At 37.6% G+C, this 20,435-nt stretch overlaps 3 protein-coding genes and 1 pseudogene across 4 annotated transcripts; 2 read left to right on the forward strand and 2 right to left on the reverse strand.

Annotated features, from left to right (window-relative positions):
* The first annotated feature begins 1,035 nt into the window (after positions 1-1,035).
* On the forward strand, positions 1,036-3,578 carry LOC137729746 (pentatricopeptide repeat-containing protein At4g21065-like). Its single transcript, XM_068468765.1, has one exon. The coding sequence runs from the start codon at positions 1,345-1,347 to the stop codon at positions 3,037-3,039; it is 1,695 nt and encodes a 564-aa protein (XP_068324866.1). The 5' UTR covers positions 1,036-1,344; the 3' UTR covers positions 3,040-3,578.
* On the forward strand, positions 3,195-4,147 carry LOC137728493 (uncharacterized; annotated as a pseudogene).
* Positions 4,148-8,637: 4,490 nt separating this feature from the next.
* Positions 8,638-17,536, reverse strand: LOC137727443 (DNA damage-binding protein 1-like). The gene is made up of 19 exons (XM_068466302.1): positions 17,341-17,536; positions 16,645-16,693; positions 15,960-16,019; positions 15,785-15,876; positions 15,503-15,554; positions 15,307-15,369; positions 15,155-15,204; positions 14,901-14,976; positions 14,219-14,428; positions 14,018-14,124; positions 13,814-13,922; positions 13,353-13,553; positions 13,011-13,226; positions 12,398-12,508; positions 11,622-11,897; positions 11,007-11,281; positions 10,099-10,450; positions 9,701-9,985; positions 8,638-9,398 (listed from the first exon to the last, which is right to left on the reverse strand). Exons 1-19 carry the CDS (start codon positions 17,442-17,444, stop codon positions 8,817-8,819), a joined length of 3,270 nt encoding a protein of 1,089 aa, XP_068322403.1. The 5' UTR covers positions 17,445-17,536; the 3' UTR covers positions 8,638-8,816.
* Positions 17,537-19,376: 1,840 nt separating this feature from the next.
* On the reverse strand, positions 19,377-20,356 carry LOC137727445 (photosystem I reaction center subunit psaK, chloroplastic-like). Of its 2 annotated transcripts, none has more exons than XM_068466304.1 (3): positions 20,127-20,356; positions 19,767-19,847; positions 19,377-19,670 (listed from the first exon to the last, which is right to left on the reverse strand). In XM_068466304.1, exons 1-3 carry the CDS (start codon positions 20,208-20,210, stop codon positions 19,443-19,445), a joined length of 393 nt encoding a protein of 130 aa, XP_068322405.1. In that variant the 5' UTR covers positions 20,211-20,356; the 3' UTR covers positions 19,377-19,442. The 2 variants fall into 2 exon arrangements, with proteins under 2 accessions (XP_068322405.1, XP_068322406.1); XM_068466305.1 differs by having other exon boundaries at positions 19,767-19,843; positions 20,123-20,268.
* Positions 20,357-20,435: the final 79 nt, after the last annotated feature.

Genomic DNA, 20,435 nt, shown 5'->3' on the forward strand with positions numbered 1-20,435 from the left:
TTTTCAAATTCGAAATTTTTGGCATACTCGAAAATTTCGGAATCAGAGTAATCTCTGCAATATTTATATATTTGATAAGTTTTTTAATATTCTCTAACTTTTTCATACATGCAATTTATCGTTATTTCTTAATATTTGATGTATACTTATGTATAAATTCAATTAATTTGTGGTATACTAGTATGCTCATCATTTTAATATATAAGTATACATATAATATAAAATCAATGATCAAAATGCATCCAAAACTAACTGTAAAATACAAAAATTGACTACAAAACATATAATTTGAATAAATAACTATAAAAATCTAAATTTTTTTTATCCGAATAAGTTTTGAACACTTAAATTTCAGATCAGAAATTCGAAATTCTCAGAATCTCTAAATTCATTCTAATTTCCGTTCCAATTTTTTGAAAAAAATATGCAAATTCAAAAATTTGACTCGAAATTTGAAACACCATTCCAACTTGCAGCCTTAGCGAGACAGTATACTAAGTTGGACGAGATATTCAATGGGTTTCTTTGGACAAGTGGGCTTGGACAGGCTCCAGCCCAATATCCTATCTAAAAAGCCCATTTTTTGCCTTCTATGAGCCAAAGCCCATCGGTAAACCCAGTGCCTTAAACCCTTCCCTCTTTCGTTGGTTGTTCTCCCTCGCTCGAATCCCAGCACAGCAGTAGCTGACTGCACTCTTCCTGTTCTTCGCTCCCACTTTCTCCACCAGCTCCTCCAGCCCTCGTCTCTTTTCTTCGGTACGGTACCGATTGCTGAAGGTAATTTATCTCCAGACTCTTCCTGTAATTGTGATAATTTTAAGGTTTTTTTTATTGAATTATTGATTAATTGCTTAATTTATCTCCAGACTCTGTGTAACTGTGTAGTTATGTATGTTAAGTTGTGATTTGGGTTTTTGTATTTGTTTTGTTTTTGTTTTGATTAATTTGGTGTTGCATAATTTTACCAGTTGCATTTGGCAATGCACTGGTTTTTTCGTGATGATTTCTTCTTTGATTGCAGTGAGTAATGAAATGCTTATTTTTTTAGAGAGAGATAGAAAGAGAGTAGATTTTGAAGAAAGTACTTTGGAAAAAATCAGAAGGGTGGTTTTTTTTGTTGGAGAAATACTACTTCTTCCACACCAGATTTTTTTGCAGATTTTGGGTTTTGTTAAATTATGAATCTCTATTTCACCAAATGTTTAGGAAATATTGAATGGGCAGCGCCATTTTGGCGGATAGTTTTGAAGGATTCAAGTTAGCAGAGTGGAGCTAATAAATTCTTTCCTCTCAAGACATGTGGCTATTTTCCTAATTAAGAGACGAAAATTGCAATGAGAAAGAATGATGTCAATGAACAATGTCTACAAGCTCCATGCTTGGTTCATCAAGATTGGCCGCGACAACCACCCTACCTCCCTTGGACGCCTCCTTCTTGGGTGCACTGCCACATCATCACCTGAAAGCTTAACCTATGCTCGCTCTCTCTTCTCCCACTTTCCCTTTCCGGACACCTTTACTTACAACACAATCATTAGAGCCCATGCAGCAGCCCCCTCATCTTGTTGTCATGCACTCTCCTTCTTTACCCAGATGCGTCACCAAGGTGTCCCACCGGATAACTTCACCTTCCCGTTTCTTCTCAAGGCTTGTGCTCGCCTTCAACAGGGTCAAGACCTTCATGCACACATTCTTAAGCTTGGCTTTGATTCAGACATATATGTTCAGAATGCATTAGTTAGTTTATACGGGGGTTGTGGGTCAGTTGAGCTTGCAATGAATGTGTTCCATGCAATGCGCGAAAGAGACTTGGTTTCTTGGTCTTCCATGATGTCTTGTTTCATCAACAATGGCTTTGCATACGAAGCTCTTGCTTTGTTTCAGCAAATGCAGCTTGCAGAGAATCTGATGCCAGATGAGGTTACCATGCTCAGCGTGATATCTGCCGTTTCAAGCTTAGGGGAAATGGAATTGGGTCAATGGGTTCATAAATTTATTTACAGAAGTGGGCTAGAACTTACAGTTCCATTGGGTACAGCGTTGATTGACATGTATTGGAGATGTGGATCCATTGATAAATCTATCAGAGTCTTCAATGAAATGCCATTCAAGAATGTAAATGCATGGTCAGCATTGATTAGTGGCTTTGCAGCGCACGGCCGCAGTAGAGAAGGCCTTAGAATCTTTTATGAGATGAAAAGCTCTGGCTTGCAGCCAGATCATATTTCTATAACTGGGGTTTTAGTGGCTTGCAGTCATGGTGGCCTTGTTGAAGATGGCTGGAGAGTTTTCAAAAGCATTGGGGATGAGTACGGCATGGAGCCAACACTTGAGCATTATGGTTGTATGGTTGACCTGCTTGGCCGGGCCGGCATGCTTCACAAAGCGTACGAGTTCATTGAGAAGATGCCAATAATGCCAAATTCGGTAATTTGGAGGACTTTGCTAGGAGCATGTGTTAGTCATAACAATCTTGTGTTGGCTGAGAAAGTGAAGGAGAGGGTCCACAAGCTAGATCCTTATCATGATGGCGATTATGTGCTTTTATCGAATGCTTATGGCGAAGCTGGTAGATGGGTTGAAAAGGCAAAGGTTAGGAATTCAATGAGAGAAAAGAGAATTAACAAGAAACATGGCTATAGTTTTATCAGCGTAGACCAAGTCATTCATGAGTTTGTATCAGGGGGTAATTCTCATCCCAGGTTGGATGATATTAGAGAGTTCTTAGATCGCATAATTGAAAGTATAAGAGACACGGGGTATACTCCCCATACGAAAAATGTGCTACATGACATTGAAGAGGAGGAGAAGGAGCAATGTCTTAATTATCATAGTGAGAAATTGGCCGTGGCTTTTGCACTCCTGAATGTCAAGGATAGCACGACAATAAAGGTCATGAAGAACCTTCGGATTTGTCATGACTGTCATTCTTTCATGAAGCATATTTCGGCCAAATTTGGTAGAGAAATCATCATTCGTGATCGCAGACGATTCCATCACTTTGTTCAGGGATCGTGTTCTTGTCAGGATCATTGGTGATAGATGGTCCAATCCAGCTCTTCTTTTCCCTTGTAATATCATCTATCAGACAGCTCGTAAATTTTCTTGACCCTCGTTTCTCTTTGTGAACACATATTTGATATTTCTTTGTGAACACATTTAATTCCTTACTTGATGCACTACATTCTGCGTTTATGGATATGGTATTACAATCTTTGACTCGTATGAGCCTTCAGCTATATACACAATGCACTATTGAAGCTTTAGTTAAACTCCATAATCTTATAGTCAAGCTGCATGACAGAGGTTTCAGTCCTCATCATCTTAATGCGTCTCAGCATATGCAATTTCCAGAGTGAGAGAATTTTAGTATTGCATTAGAGAGCCTTTTCTTTATTGATATTTATCCGTTTGATTATGCTTTCAATTTGTGATATTTTATATTAATCAGACCTTGTTTTTTCAACAGCAGATTGCGAAAAGTAATCTATAGGAGGAATCAATCCAATCCAATCCAATCCATAGGAGGTGCCGTGTTCCCTAAGCTAAAACTGAAAACATAATCAAACGGATTGCTACCCCAGGGGCCCAGATATATATCCGTGTCCATCAAGACCTGGATTCATGAACTTCAATAATCCTTTGTTTAATATCTTCTTGATGATTCGGTGCCCTTGGTTCTTCCTGCTTTCATCTCAAATGAAGACAGAGTTCATAATAATCAAGAGGAGGAAGATAATTATCAGGTTTCAGAAGGATATGGTTACGAGTCAGAGAAGCCTCTGTTTCCCCCTTCTTTCGCTGAACTTGAGTTGGAGATGAAGGAATCAATCCAATCCATAGGAGGTGCTGTGTTCCCTAAGCTAAGCTGGAGTGCAGCAAAAGGCTGCTTGAACCAGCACAACTCTCAGATGCTCCTCATCATTGTGATTGCACTGCTGTTATTCATGCATCAAGACCCCTATGCAGCGACAAAACCTCATCAAGTCCCAAGAGTTTCTTCCTTGCACTTTGTAAGGGCACCAATCCCTTCAGCCAGAGATGGAATTCTGCTGCTTTGTACGGAGTCAGAATCTAGTCGGAATTCCAATGTGAGGTTACTGCCTTTTGTCCTGCTCTCCCTCAGAAGATGATCTTTGAGCATTGATCAAAGAGTATATTTACGTCAGAAAATTACACCTTTGATGTGAGCGACGAAGGATGAGCAATTCAACGCACGATGTGCAGTTTTTTCCCGGTACCTCTGATGCTTACCTTTGAGTAATTGGATCAGAATCATGATGAACAAGAGGAAGAAGGGAGAAGGAAAGGCAAACGAAGGAAAATTTTGTTTCATACAGACTCAAATCAGATTGGTAGCTTTTTCTTATTTAGGACATGCGTGTTTGAACAATTTTTAGTCTCTTTGTTCCCGTATTACGTTGGATGTATAGATTAACATGAATGATTGATTGATAATCCAAGCGGTGGATTGTTCTGGTAATTAGGGTGTATTTCTTTAACCCACTGCTTTCTCGGTTCAAATCCACACCGCTTCTCTTTAGTCTAATTAAATTAGTAATATCCTTCGTAATAAAAAGAAATGATTGACTGATAATGTTTTCAAATTATTTAAGAATCTAAAAACACATAGAAACGAGCTTAATTAATAATTAAGAAAATACTTTTAAGGTTAAAGATTAACGATCATCACAAAGCAATTGGCAAAACAAAAGTGGGAATGCCGTACTGCCACTCAATACTACGATCTAGTGGTATTCCTTTTCACTCAGATGTGAAGGGTCTTGGGTTCAAATCTCTTAGATGACAAATTCAATACCAAATTAGGCTGCCCATTGTTTGGCTTTGCCGAACTCCCTCTCCCCTTAGTGTAAAAATATCAATGTACTTAATAAAAAAAAAGTGGGAATGTCATAATTGTGCGGCCATATTTATACCGAGTCTCCTGTAATCTCACTAGTGAGATTTTTTAGTGTGTTGAGAATATGTCAGTATGCCAAGTGCCATAATATAATTGGTTGATTTTTTTCCAAGTACAATTGACACTTGTTTATCAGAGCGTATTTTTTCCCAAGCACAATTGACTCTCATTTTTCAGAGTGTGTTTCCGACACATTGAAAAATAACTCATCAGTAGCAATGCCATCACAAACAAAAAGAATAAATCAATTAGAAGTCAGTTCGAATCACGCTCATAAAGTATCCATGTATCATCTGAGATGAATTTAAAATTGATGTACATATTTAACTGAGATTAATCAAATCAGAGCCATCTATTGTTTTTTTCCTTTTTCTTTTTTTTTAAAAAAAACGTATCGTCGTATCCATCCATATGCATTGAACAAATCAACCGTTTTTCGATTCTTGTTTAGTATAAATCCATCTGTTATAGAATGGTATTTTTGGGTAATATATATATATATATATATATATATATAAGAACCATGCACGTTGAACACCCAAAAAAATTCCAGAAGCAAGCAAATGGCTTCTTCTTCTTCTTCTTCTTCTTCACTCGCTCGAAATAATGTATTTTTGGTGCTGATATTTCTTGTAACTGTCAACAGTGCCACTATACGTGACCCAATTATACAACTGGGCATTGTTATTTCACTGACTAATGATTTGGGTCCAGGCATCAACCTCACTGTTCATTGCAAATCTGGCGACCGCGATCTTTGTGTTCATGTCGTGCCTTATCACGGATTCCACGAATTCATTGTTCATAGACTTGAAGGTTCACTAAACCTGTGCAGTCTCCAATGGCAAAATATTACACATACTTCGGTTACGTTATACGAAAAATCAAGAGACTGGCCTGCATGCGGAACTTATTGTTCCTGGACCATAACACAGGACCGCATGTGCCTGATACCCTTCGGGAACGGGCCTACAGAAGAAAATTGCTACCCTTGGGATTCCTAAGGAATTCACATAACAAGGAGAGGACTTGAAGTTTTTCTCTTCTTATTTTTCATGAACTATTATATTTATTCGATCGATCGATCTTCTCTCTCACTTGAACCAAACTTCTCTGCAACATGTTTGTTTCTATTGTGCCAAAGATGTTGAGTTTTACTGAAGAGGTTCAATGGCAGCAGTCACTGCTTCCAAAGAAAGATAATGGACTCCAAATATGCTTCTTAATTGTGTTTGTTTTTGGAAAAGTGGGATTGTCTTCAGAAGCAGCTTCTGCCTGGTTCGGTGGATAAAATCTGCTTTTTCCTTAAAGATGAAAATTTGTAGTTAGCATCAATTTCTTCATTTAACTTCACTAATTAGTGATTGATTACCATACATTTCATATAATCTGTTATTATTTTCATTTTCTTTTGAAAACGTTTGGTCATATGACTCGTATCCGTCAATCCATATGCATTGAACAAATCAACCATTTCGATTTTGTTTAGTATATAATCCATGTTTATAGTATAATAATTTTGGTTTTCCCAGAAACAGTTAGAGGAAGGAATGAATGTTTGCGTTATATATAAGAACCATGCGCGTTGATGTTTGAACACCCCAAAAAATTCCAGAAGCAAATGGCTTCTTCTTCTTCACTCATTCGAAATAATGCATTTTTGGTGCTGACATTTCTTTTTAAGCACTTCAGAATCGAATCAAATCTTGATACATTTGTGTGTGTGTGTGTGTAATGCATAAAACTACATCAATTTCGTGGCCTGTGTATGAGAGAAAGTGATCACTAATTACTTATTACAATTTATAAGCACGATCGCCTTTGAAGTTAAAACTCATCGAGATTTAGCATCAAATTGACATTGAGTGCGTGCCAAGTAATTGCTTTTGGTTTGTCACTGGTCCTGCTAGATTTCTACAAACTCTGCCTCCTCTCTTCGAAGAGCGGGTTGCTGCAGCTTCTCTGTGGATTGAAGCTTCTCTATTCCTGAACAAGTGCTTTATGCTACGACGTGTTTTCTATTCAAGTATAGACTTGAAAGCACGAGCTCGAACCCACAAGGATTGTAAGACAAAGATGTAAGGCAAAGGAATCTGCAATACCAAGCAGAATATTGGAGGGGGAAATAGGTCTGATTCACTAAAAAATGTAAACAACGTTCAATACATTATCGTCTGGATTAAGAAACAAACGATACAAAAATTAATCTCCAAACATCAGAATCTGAAGTCACGATCCACGGTCATTGCCCAAGCAAACTTTCTCAGTTGAGTGGTGTTGAACATACCCTCAATTGGAACTTGATTTCGCTTGCACCATGCAACCGTGATCCTAGGGTCAAGATAGTTGAGTTTCGATGTTCCCAGCGCCACTGTTTTCAGATCCTCTTTCATTCTCATGCCCATCTCCATGTTTCCGATGTCTGCAGTTTTTCTGCTCATCATTAGAGCTCGGTAGCACATTCGTCGACTTAGGGCAACTCGAAAGTTTCAAACCATTTTGGCCCTTTTTGATCGGTTTCCTGGTGGAGGATGAACCGACTTTCATTGCCTTCTTCTCTGTCAACAACGTAGGTTCCTTGATCCTCTGGGAAATTTGAATCAAGTCGTCATCTTTTTCCTCCTTAATTTTTAGGGTAGATGTTGAAGAACAAGCATGTGAAACTTTCGGCCTTTTAGGTGAAGAATTTGCCCTATGATCTAGGGGTCTCTTCCTCTTTTCATACTTGGACTTGGGAGTTAGCAGCAGCCTTGATGATAAAGGTTTATCGTCGTCGTCCTCCGAATCTTGAGAAGGTTTCACCAGTTGTCTGGCAGTAACCATCGGTTTTTCGCCTTTGGAATCATCACTGTTTGCATGAGAACCGCGGATGGATAATACTTGGGTCCTGACCAGTCGAGAAGCAGCAATAGGTTTTTCGTCTTCGGAATCATCACTAGTTTCTTGGGCAACAAAACTACGATTTTCTTGAGCAGATGACATGGTTGATGGAACCATCTTTGCCCTGTTGGTGTCCATTTTTGAACGCTAAAGAAAATAGGAAATAGGTTGATTAATAAAATAAGGGTCGGCTAAATAAAATATATTTTTCTGCCAATAGATCTTCTTCGGATCCTCTTTGTGAGGATTCTAGGGGTGTTTTAAATGTGTCTATCCATCGTACATCGTGCGGTTAGAAAACATTTAAAATTTTTTATTTAAAATTGAACACAAGCAATACCTGACGAAAATTGACCGCACGAGGTACGATCAACGGACACGATTAAAAGATATCTGGGATTCTCACAAAGAGGATCCGGAGAGGGTCCTCATTCATTTTTTGGGCGTGGTTTTTACAAATGTGTCGGAATTTGAATTTTCTAGAAAAGCAATTCAACGCTCGTAGCCTCGTCTGGCAAAAAGAAATTAGCTACATATATTCATATTTGATTTGAATATTACAGACGGATTGTATGTTAAATATACGTTCTAAGTTGAACATCATGAGTAGAAAATGCATTAGGACAAAAAACACTGTTAACAAGATTTAGGGTTTTTCCGGGCACAAATTTTTGGGTCAACGTCCCACACCACTATTTCAGTATTTCCAGTCCAATATCTGACTCAATGATCCATAATTGGTACGGAAGATTGGATTAAAACGGATAATCAAAAGTATGGTGTAAGAAATGAAAAATTCAGAGTCAAATTCTACCCGTTGGAGATGAATTTCTCAAGAAGAAAAAATGATCCATTCCATCGATTTCAATGGTTTCAATCAAAACAAAATTACCGAATAAAATTACCGTAAAACTCAAAGGAAGCATTTTCCCAAGTTCACAGTACATTACACAACAGATCGAAGATACAGTCTCAATATGTACCACCTGTGGTATCGAAAACTAAAGGTCTCAACTCAATGCAGCCTTGTCATTTCTTCTACTCTCTTGCAGAGCTCCTCCACTGAAACGCGCATTTGTTTTGAGATCTCGTCCATCTTGCTACGGCTGAGATCAAGGAACGATTCTATCAGATCGCCATCCAAGAAATTTTTCGCGTCTACAGTTTTCTTCTCGTTGCTGAATGATCTCCACTGCTCATGGTTCAACCCTCCAACACCCTTTATCACCTTCCTCAAGTTTGCCTGGAGCTTCTCCAAAAATGCATATTGTTCTTGAGGAAGTGAGGCAATTACTCCAATTACACCATTGACGGTGCCAAAGATGACAGTTGGAATCTGGCCCACGTCAGAGTCTGGCAACCGCATGACAAGAGAGCCGTGCCGGAACCTATTGACAAACTCGCCTAGGTGATACTCACCTACAACCTCAAGGCGGCCCCGTTCCTCATCAGTTGCACCCTCACTATTTTTACGAACAGTGAACAGGTTGACGAAATTTTCAGCTCCAATGTAAACATCGTCGTCGAGGATCTCTACAGCAGACATCCAATTTGCATTATAATCACGGGCTCGTTCCTCAATGGCACCTTCCTCATGCTGAATACAAGAACAAAAAATTTTGCCTCAGAAAGAGAACAATGTTTAACATTACCAAACCTAGGGGAGATGAATTTACGGACGGACCGAGGGCAACAAGAGAGTAAAATCAGGGTCTACAAATTCCAACAAGAGAACCTCACTATTACCAAGACAAAACATTAAAACATGTCGCACGATGGACTAGCAGACACAGAGGGGACTCTTCTTATGAGGCATTGATTAAGCAAATCAACTACTGCTACTACTTTGATTAAGTACTAATCCATGGCATGCAGAGGCATGAAAATTAGTTTTCTTACCTTGTACATTAACAGAGAAATTGACTTCATTAAGTCCCCAACAATGATGAAATCTCCACGAGTCTGGACATAAAGGGCAAGTATGTGGCCATGGTGTCCACATTCCGATTGCAATTCACGAGTACCATCGTCCCGCAGAGTCCACTTGTATAACTGTATCTTCTGATTAATAGCAGCAAGTAACTTGCCATTGAACGCATTCAACGAGTAAACAGACCCCTTGGTTTCCTTCTCAGCAACGAGCTGCAGCTTCCCATCTTCAACAATGAAAACCAGAATGCGGCCCTACAATTATACAATATTGTCAGCTTACAGAGGGAGGATAGATTATCAGCTAGTTACCACCAGTTCAAGTGAGATTTCTGCCCTAAAACCAGTAAATTAAAATCCTATCTTACCTTGGTTGGCTCATTTTCTTCCGGGAGAACATATGCAGTCCCGACACAGTAATATAAATTACTGTCATCTGAGAAAGAACAGCTAAGTATAGAGCAGGCATACTCAAAAGTGTCCAGTTGATAAAATGTAATGAGGTCAAAACTCTGGTCATCTAACAATCGGATGAAGTGTGTTTCTGAGTCTTCTGCACTAGACTGGTTATATTTCACACTCAAAATGGCGAAAGTCCTGGACTGCTCCTGATGACAGATACGTCGTGCATGCTCGCCTAGGGGAATAGAGCGAATATGAAGCTTCTGGATGTCATCAATTGTGCCGATAGTAAGTTCACCTTCCTTAGCAATTGCAAGGCTGTTGTCATGAGAAAGGAAAAATAAAAGGAAAACTGTTTACTTTGAAAGTTGACAGTTTAAGGAGGCTGGGGGAAGAGTTCCCCGTCAAACCTATGAAGTAACAGAACAGAAAGAAAAAAACAACTTATGTTTGTGTCTAAGTTGAAACTAGACCAGTACTTTTATGTAAATTTTCATTTAAATCAATATTTAAAACATGCTAATATACATCTGGTCAGTTGCTCTAATATTTTACATAATTTTTATTCAATTACATATTTAAAACATGCTAATTGCATATACGACATCTGGTCAGCTGCTATAATAAAGCATTGTATCACACCAACAACGGGTAACTCTAATAATCAATTTGGAATCTAACTCATTATTTTGACTACTATAAACCATCCTGGTATGATAATTTACATAAAATGGCAACCATCACATAAGTAATAGAGGATTACAAACTGAAAGTATGAAAAAGATAAGATATTTGGACATACACTTAACCTCGTATCCACCAAACCAAGATCCTATCTGTATTTTACGAGTGATCAATAGAAAGAGAAAAGTACCTGTCTGGAAAAGCAGCAGAGTTGAATGGGCACATATGGCTGACTTCTTTCAGATTTACGTTGCTGTAAAGCAATTTCTTGTTGCTACTATAGATGACAGTTGGCCTATCTGATGCAGCAAATACATGCGTAGTACCCTTGGATGAGAAGGTACGGAGTGTAATGGGCTGCGTCCCAAGCGAGACTTTTTTCCTGTCCGTCAACTCACCAGTGCTTGTGTTCAAAATAAAGTTTAAGAGGTGCCCATCTCCAAGGGCACACAATAGGTAGGATATCTGATTAAAAAAACACAGTATCAAAAAGCTTACTCAATAACCAAGTAACTAAAGTAAAAACTTATGAACTAAAGAAAGCAATAGATGTGCAAACTAATACTCCCTCATCTATGCTACAGAAGTCCACATTGATTGACGCAACAACATAGGCCCATACTCTCTAGTAAATTCGAAAATGATGATAATGAAATTCATAATCAGTTAAACATGCTATTAGAAGAGCCACTCCCCAATGGTAATTCCAAAAAAGACATTGTATTTCTGACCAATATTGATGAGAAATACGGATTGAGTACAACTGAGAATCGATTTAGTGAAGTAGGCTCAAACACAGGCATACCCCTTCAAAGGCACAAAGAAGAACAGAACGAGGTATGATCTCCCCTCCCAAATGTTCCTTTGTGATGCGGCTCAGGTCAGGAAGTGAATATATCTGGACACTAATATCTGTCCACATTCCAACAGCTGCCAGCTGGCTATAGTTGGGATTGTCGCCTATGGGGTTTATGTCAAGGCATGATATCTCAAAATCTAACTGTGTGTGGTTTTTCTCTGTCAATACCCCATCACCTATTTCCAAATAAACTAAATGCTTTCCACCAGTCGCCAATAAAACCTGTCACAGAAGTAGATTAAATCAACAAGTTAGCGCATCAGCATCAGGAAACAAAATGTTAATGCAGACATCCATGAAAAGAAACAATACCATGTTAGGAAACAGTATTATGGTATACTCATTTGCAATTCTGAGACTAGAAAGCGGATTTATCCACACTGGAGAATCTATTAAATATTTTTTATTTCCAATTTCAAAGAAATAAGAGAATTAACTTAGGTTTTGGGAGTCAACAGAAGCCCCTTACGAAAAACCACCTATTCTAGATTATAATAGTATAAGATATTCTGAATATTGAAGGGGAACATGATTCCTAAATCCTTGTGTTTCACTCAAGATTTTCCCCCAAAAAAAAAAACAAAAAGCAAAAAACTGATTTGATTAAATGACACAGCTAAAACTGCCACGGTCCTTGCTTGAATGATTAGTTATTAATATAAAAACACAATTTTTATTAGCTTACTTGCAAACTTAAAAGTGAGAACAAGTAGAAACAAAACCTGGGTGGCATTAGCAGTGGCAACATTAATCGAATTGCCTGCTGGAGCATTCCACTCATGCTTGAGCTCCCTGGTTGTAGAACTGACTAATCGTACAGAGCTTGAAGTGACCTGTGATGTCAATTCATCAGCCAGCATGCAACAGACACTATTACTATACATGCTAATCATCAATAAGTTAATCACCTTTAGAATCCAGATTATTTACATACAGAACATTTTCTAAAACAAAAATATATCCTCAAAATCTTGACATCACACAAAAGAGGTATAAATGTGGTCGCTGAAAAGACATCCACACAATCTAGTGAAATAGATCATGTAGATTTTCCCCACTACCACAGGTATGATGTGATTTATTAGAAAATTGTAGACAAGCAATGTTCAAATTAATAGTTATTAAAGTGTCCCTAAGGATGGTAGAAGAGAAATTAGGGTGGGAAGGAACTTAAAACTTTGCCCTCCCGACGACTGAAAATTAGTGTTTGTGTCCATAACACATAAAAAGTAGAATAAAAAAGGAAAAACAAATACATAAATGTACTTTCTTTTGCTATATTCTACCATATGCATTAAAACATAGAAGAAACAATGGCATATAGAGACAACTTACCTGTACCAGTTGATTACAGACGGCATCGTGGCAAAATAAAGTCTGAACTTGAGAACAGAAGCCTTCTATCTCAGTTTCTTCCAACTCATCCTCAAGATTCATTGCCAAAATCCTTGTCTCACTGATAAAGCTTACAACCAGGAAGGTGTCAAAAGGATCATCAGTGGAGGATCTTAATGACCACATTCCCTTGATACCTTGAAGCTCAACTGATGCCTGTTCAAGGTCATATAATAAGGTAGAAGTTAACAGGTGTCAGCATGCAAGAACCTCACGCAAATGTACAAAATGAAACTTTGGGTACCATTTACCAATTACCAAAAATATTTAAATAAGTCAAACCTGTTCATTGATTCCAATTCCATTCCGAACTACACGAAGAGAACCATCCTTGAAAGCTCCAGAACAAGTTACAACCTGACCTTGGCCTTGCCTCTCAAGATCAACCACACAAAAGTCAACGATCGGCCCCAAATTGACGTACCTTTCTAAGACTTCCACATATGAACCCTTTGCATCAGGCTGTAGATTTAGCTTTACAAGCTGTGTTCACACACTTTGGAGTGTTAATATATTATAAATCAAATCATTAGTGAGGTATCAATGTAATTTTGATCATAATATCCACACATCTTTATTTCTTTTAAAACTCGAAATGCACTATTAAAACATTACTTTCTTTCATATCTATCTTTATAGACTGTGTACAGTACCTTCTATTACTTATGGCTTTTATTCTTTGAAGAACAAATTTTCATTGCTAAGAATAGAACAAGTAACAAGCAATAGTTCTGAGTACCCACCTGTGAATCCCCATAACTTGATCCGATATAGACAAATGCATTATCAAGGTATGAAATAGTAGATGCAATTGATGTCTCCCCCAAGAGCTCAATTTTCAGTCCAGTCACCCTGCAAGAAGAAGAGTAGATTAAACTCTGAGGAACTAAACCCATAACCTTCAACCACAAACAATCAGATGTTTTCAAGAATGTATTTGGCCTCACTTTTCTTTCTCATGCGTTATAACAAGTAGGTGAAGTAGCCCGGCATGATCACCAAGTAAATACCTGGAACCATCTGCATCTACTCTCCCATAGGCTCTTGTGATGGACTATTACCAATGACAAAGAAAAACTTGAAATGATACTTCTAAAACCAATTCAACACGTAATTCCAAAACAACATCATATAATACTATAGCATACATGTCTTATTGGGATTGCTTTAAATGTATTTGGGCTGCGGTAAACAATATTATCTTCTCCAATAATAAGAACACCGCAGAGTGGTGGAGGAACCGGTATTAACAAATCAGCCCCATTTTCAACGTTGTTCTGTGCCCAAGGACCTTCGACAAAATCCTTATCCTTCAGAGAAACCTCATATGTTTTGACATGGCGAACATCTTTATTATCCTGCAATAGTTCAACCACAGTAAGGCAATCAAAATTTTTGTCGAAATACTCCTACACTATTTTGCCACCCGAAAAGGCCTCCCACAGTTTTAGTATGTGCTAATGTTATATGGGCAATACCCTAACACAACACATGAACACTGTTCTGTACTTGGAAATGGAGCAGAGTCACAAGGATCTTAGATAGTTTATGTATAAATATGTAGAAATACACCAACATCACTGACCAGATCACGCTTGTTTTAATCAAGTTTTCCATTTTGAAACTGCTGTACTAATAGGTTCTTACATAGGCATTGCCTAAGCCTTTGCTTAAATAATCTTCAATCCAATACAAGAAACATAACAAACAGAAAAGTGTACAGAAAACTTGAACAAACGATACTAAGACAATTTAAGTGGTAAGAAGATAGAGAAATACTACGGTAGCCCAACATAAACTTGATATCCCAATGAAAGGAATGACTAGTACCTGATATAGAACTACAATTGTTGGTTTTGAACAACCATATAGAAACTTGATATCCAAAACTTGAAGTTCCTCAAGCCTGAAAAGTTACCCAAAGATATAGTTAGAGTGAAAAGAAATTATAATTTCACACAAAAAGAAGGGAACAAGAAATTGTAATCAATTTATTTGAGTAAATTACTAAATTTTAAATACACGTCATGGTCAATTAATCACAAGAAGACTAAACCACAATATATATATATATTACTATATACCGTATATTAAATGCTTCCTTGAGCTGCCCTTTATTATCAAAAGGAATAACCTGAAAAACCAACAGCATATTGTGTCATTTCTAAACTATAAATGTGATGACAAAATGAAGATCCTTATATTTCTTCCCAGTAAAAGATTAAAAACCACATACCTTAAACAATCCATCATACAAATGGAGTCCAATTAATCTGCAATCTGGATCAATAATACCAATCTGCAGAAAAATAGTAGGTAAAGAAAATGTACATTAGTAATATTTATGGTTTAGACTTCAACTCCAGAAAGACATAAATGTTTTAACAAGAAAAACCTACAGGAATTGAGGGTCGTAGAATCATTTAACTTACTTGACCATTGTCTGTAGGACGACCTATGCGATCTGAGACATCCCCCATTGCCCTACATGACAAGGACATGCATTTGTCAAAAAGATACATTTACAGCCCATATAAAATGAGTGTCAAGAAAAACCGTTGACTGAAGGTTAACAACTAAAAGACAACAAAATGAATTCACCACCTATAAAGCATCATTATGTTTCTAGAAGACTGGATTACTGGAATTTACTATGTACTTTTGTGAATAATTTAAACAACAAGAACCACTTTCACTAGGTTTGCATATCTAACCTTGTGATGAGCTCAGATGCTTCGGCATCCCACTGAAGAACACAAAATTTGTACCTTTCTGTTGCAATAAATAGAAAATCCTGTGTTTCACCCTGTCGAAGAAAAAAAAAAAACACAATTAAAGCCCGGAAATTAATAATACGAAACAAGACAAAAATATGAAATAAATACTCACATGAGGCCGGAAAAGTTCAAGCGTCGCTATTCTTCCATATATTGGGACATCCAAGATAGGCTATAGAGAAAAAAATTTAGCTTAATGCATGCTAATGGTTTTTTAAATGGCAACAGAAACAAAGCTACAAATTTGATATTTTATAGCAGAAAAAGACAAAAATCAGAGAAGTTCAAACGTTAATTCAACATTGGAATATATAGTTTATTCGATTGTGCATTGTAAATGTATTTCAAATTCCATGAAATGGGTTCATGAGGCCGGAAATAAATAATATTCCATACGGTCGAGTAAAACTTATTGACTAGTTCTGTACTATAATTTTATAGGACTAAGTTTTCAGTGAAATGAGTAGATGATAATTCTTATTAGGAGACGACGTATATGCAATGCAAAGGACTAAGTTCTCAAGTTTGAAAACTTGATTCTTGGATGAATCATAACTAATTTGTTCCCAATAACTTATAAATCCCTGGAAAGTCAACATAACATCATCAACTACCAAAAAGGTGCAAGAAATACCGAAGAGCAACAATTCCCCAAGAATGACACCGGACAGTTCACATTTAAAAATACAACGATACAATTCCTGGAACCCGAGGTTTTAATTGCACGACACACATGTAAGCTATTAACTTTAAAATATCTATCAGTTTTTCTTCTACAACAAAATAGATTGACATACCTGCAGTCCCAGAGGAGTAAGTAGCTGAATTTCAATTCGCGTACATTTCCTGAAATCAAGATTAACGAAGCCAAATCCAATCATGAACTAGATAGAACTTTGGACAAGAAATCTTGCTGCAAAATAATATGATTAATCAACGAAATTTGTGATGTATGATTAATGACAATTTGCATTGAAGCCATATACACCACAATAAAGAATCTACGTGTTATGCGCAGACGTGAAAGCTCTATCGATGGCAGCATTCCAGACTATCGATAGAAGCATTCTAGACTATCGATAGAACCAGTGCCGCACGAATCCTCCCCACTAAAAGATCAAATGATAATCTCGATAACCTAAACAGAGCTACAAGTACAAACATTTCATTGTTTTCCCATAAAACACCGGGCATTGCACCGCTAAGCTCGAAAAACTGCCAGGATACCCCAAACTCAATCGCCTTAGGCCCGAAATCTGAAGTTTTTTTTTTTTTTTTTTTTTGCTTTGAAATTTTAATCTTGCAAACAACTTAATGCATGAATATCTAAGCCAAAATTAACCTGGCATATATCTATCTACCAGTATATGAGAAAATGAAGAGGTTGCCTCAGGATACAAAACGCATTAACGAAACCCTAGCAGAAAGATAAACTCGAAATCCAATCGGAGAGAGAGAGAGAGAGAGAGAGGGATTGGAGGGTGGTGACGTACGCAGTGATGAGATTGAGCTCCTGAGGGGCGGTGAAGTTGCCGACGCAGGAGTGGGTGACGTTGGTGGGCTTGTGAGCCGTTACGACGTAGTTCCATACGCTCATCTTCTTCTGCAAATCGCTTTGGTTGGTGGTTGGTTTTGTGGAGGAGGCCGAACCAGTGAGCCCTAACCAGCAGCACTCACACACTCTCTCTCTCTCTCTGGGTTTGTCGGGACTTGGGTGCGATCCGGTTAGGCTAATTTATGGGCGTCGGCCTGATCCAAAATTTTTTTGGATTCATGACCCACTTGGCCCGCTTTAGAAAATTTATTTAAACTGATTTCTCTGTTTATCGGGTCTCGGATTCAAATCTTTCATTTTTCCGGTAGCGTAAATTAAACTAGTAATATTTCTTGTGTTAACGGAAAAAAAATGAATTGGATAGACTTTTGAGTATGACAAACTGGTTACGTACATGTGATAAAAGAGAAAAACGTAGTTGTGTAGAAAAGTTGACGACTTGACACGCAATAATATCTCAATACGTATAGTGTGTTTTTCAAAAATTATGTCCAAGTCAAATTTTACCAATTTCCATTTTATTTTTCAACTTTAGTATTTTTCTTGCTTTTGGTCTTGTTTAGGGTTTTTTTTTTCCTCTTTTACACTTAGGTTGTTCTTTTTAACGAGAAATTGAAGATTGAATTAAGGACATCTTCTAACATAAAAAGGTAAAGTGCCACTAAATAAGAGATGTTGGTGTTTCAATCAATATAATTCATACTTCTTGGGTTCCTTTTACGTTCTTAAGGCCAAAAACGACCACAGCCCCAGTTTTAAGGTACTTAATCAACCAAGAAATACAATTTGTAACAACTTATATGACGCAATATGTCATTCTAAATCCATTGAGATTATCCTTAGTAGGATATAGTGATGGAAAGAATAGATTAGAGATATTTAAAGCTCAAAAAACCCCGTTTATAACCTAAAACTAGCATCCAATCTAATATCCCATAAGCATGAAATTCAATTAAAGTAATTGGTAGAAGGTCCAATGTGAGGAAGTTTTTTAGGAGAGAAATTTTTGTGCAAGCAGTTCATATCTCTAATCATCTCTCTATCTCACTTTTCACGTTATACAAAAACTATTTTCGTTAGCGAGCTACCTATTAGCTACTAAGCAACACTTTTCTAAATATCGGTCTAGGTGGCATCTAGGCGTTGGACAGTAGAAGACCGATGTGATTAGGCTAAAACGTGGAGAAAAATCAGTTAGGGCCTAGGCAGATTTAGGCTAGGTGGTGCCTATGCAGATTTAGGGTTTCGTTGTGTTTAATTCTTTTAAATTAAGTTAGAGAGCTTTCTGGGTAACCTACCTAAAAAGAACCCATATTATTTATCTCGTCATTTCCGTGTTTTTCTTCTCCTTGTCTCTCCACATAGACGCATTCTCCCTCTCTTTCTCACTCTTTGCCTCCGCTCGTGCCGATTGTGATTCTGTCTATGACGTCTCTCGCAGATGTGGATGCCTAGACTCTCGTGCCATCGCCTGAACTCATTATGCAGCCTACTCAAACTTTGTGAGTAGGTTTCCAATTTTTTTTTTTTTTTTTTTTTTTTATATTTTAATCTTTAATTTTCTTCACGCTACAATTGAATGGTGTTGAATTCTAGATGCACGATGCCACTTACACATATTGATTCATTGAATCATTGATTAATCTGTGATGAAAGATGATGTTAATTTAGATTATGAATTATTGAATTTTCAATTTTGGTTTTGGGTTTTAGGTTTTTCTTATTTTTGTTGCATTGGGCTATGATGATGCTAATGTCATTACGGTTTTAAGTTTTAACTTTCCTAAATTCTCAATACAAGTATATTTTCTTTAGAGTGTAAGTAGGCACCTATTTATATGTTATGGAATAAAATTAATTAAATCCGCTTAGTTTGCCTATGAGTTAGGTCTCAGCCCGACTACCGTCTGACGTCTTTTAGAACATTGCTAAGCAGTTGTATTGAAACGAAAAGGTCATCATTTTTAGCCCATGTTCTATGAATATAAGACTTAGAAATATCATTCAGTGCAAGAGTTCACAAACATCTTCCTCTATTAATTACAGGGCACCAATATTCTTAAGGCCAAGAACAACTCCAACCCCAATAATATGACCAACAGAACCACAGGCCAATGTATCAGCAAGTGTAAACCCAGCTGGGTCGCCGGTCTGCAGCCCAGAGTCCCTTGTTTCAAGCTTCAATCCTGCCGTTGATTTCCTGTTTGCCGACGGAGCCAACCCGAATCTTCCGGCAAACAGCATTAGGGTTGTTGTGGTCACCATTATCTGTCCAAATCAAAATTGATTAGTAACTTAATCACATTCACATTCCACTATATGATCTGGTTTTTGTGCATATAATTAAGTGAAATATTTGCTTACCAAATTGGTAGGTGAGCCGATGAAATCGCAGCGAGCTCCCAGAGCGCCCTGGCCCTTGCGCCTCATCGGTTGAACAACTGCCTGAAAAACGAGGAATGCATCAATTTAACTTGCGCACTAGTTTGCCTCGTAAATGGCTTGTAGCTCAAACAGTTAATAACATTTACCCCTCTATGTTCCACTATATTCAAGACTACAAGTACTCAAAAAACATATATACCCCTACACATGTTACGCTCGATATTTTGTGTTTAACATCTGCAATGACGCAACGAGAAACATGATAGACAAGGTCGACAAACGTCAAATCCTAAGCGTATATTCTACATCATGCCATGAAACACATTGAAAATAACTTACCATGCTTTGCGCATTGGAGAATGAGATTTTGGGTCTGAGGCCGTTGAATTGTGGGAGAGAAGTGGTCACGGTGGCAGCTGCCATTTTCTGAATTTTGTATTGCAATTTCTCTCTTTCTTTTGTTGTGATAATTTTATGAGCTTTTGCATCCCGTAATATTGTTATAAACTTTTTGAGCCACAGCCACACGAGCAACCTGTGGCTTCAGAATTCCCAGATTCGGATACACCAGGATCCTTGCCTGCTGACGTGGCCCCTTGCCATTGGATTTGATCGTATTACTTAATTGGATAAGGTTCCGTGTGCTGG

This window comes from Pyrus communis, chromosome 3 (genome assembly GCF_963583255.1).
Source record: "Pyrus communis chromosome 3, drPyrComm1.1, whole genome shotgun sequence".
Taxonomy (NCBI): Eukaryota; Viridiplantae; Streptophyta; class Magnoliopsida; order Rosales; family Rosaceae; genus Pyrus; species Pyrus communis.

Bases quoted from the DNA above. Each gene is read 5' to 3' on its own strand.
- LOC137729746 (XM_068468765.1), top strand. From the start codon at position 1,345: ATGATGTCAATGAACAATGTCTACAAGCTCCATGCTTGGTTCATCAAG.
- LOC137727443 (XM_068466302.1), bottom strand. From the start codon at position 17,444: ATGAGCGTATGGAACTACGTCGTAACGGCTCACAAGCCCACCAACGTC. The intron at 13,923-14,017 runs GTGAGGCCAAAT...TTCTTCTTGCAG, and splicing joins ATAACGCATGAGAAAGAAAA to GGTGACTGGACTGAAAATTG. The intron at 13,554-13,813 runs GTGGGTACTCAG...GTGTGAACACAG, and splicing joins CAAGTTATGGGGATTCACAG to CTTGTAAAGCTAAATCTACA.
- LOC137727445 (XM_068466304.1), bottom strand. From the start codon at position 20,210: ATGGCAGCTGCCACCGTGACCACTTCTCTCCCACAATTCAACGGCCTC. The intron at 19,848-20,126 runs GTAAGTTATTTT...CTCGTTTTTCAG, and splicing joins TCTCCAATGCGCAAAGCATG to GCAGTTGTTCAACCGATGAG. The intron at 19,671-19,766 runs GTAAGCAAATAT...TGATTTGGACAG, and splicing joins TCGGCTCACCTACCAATTTG to ATAATGGTGACCACAACAAC.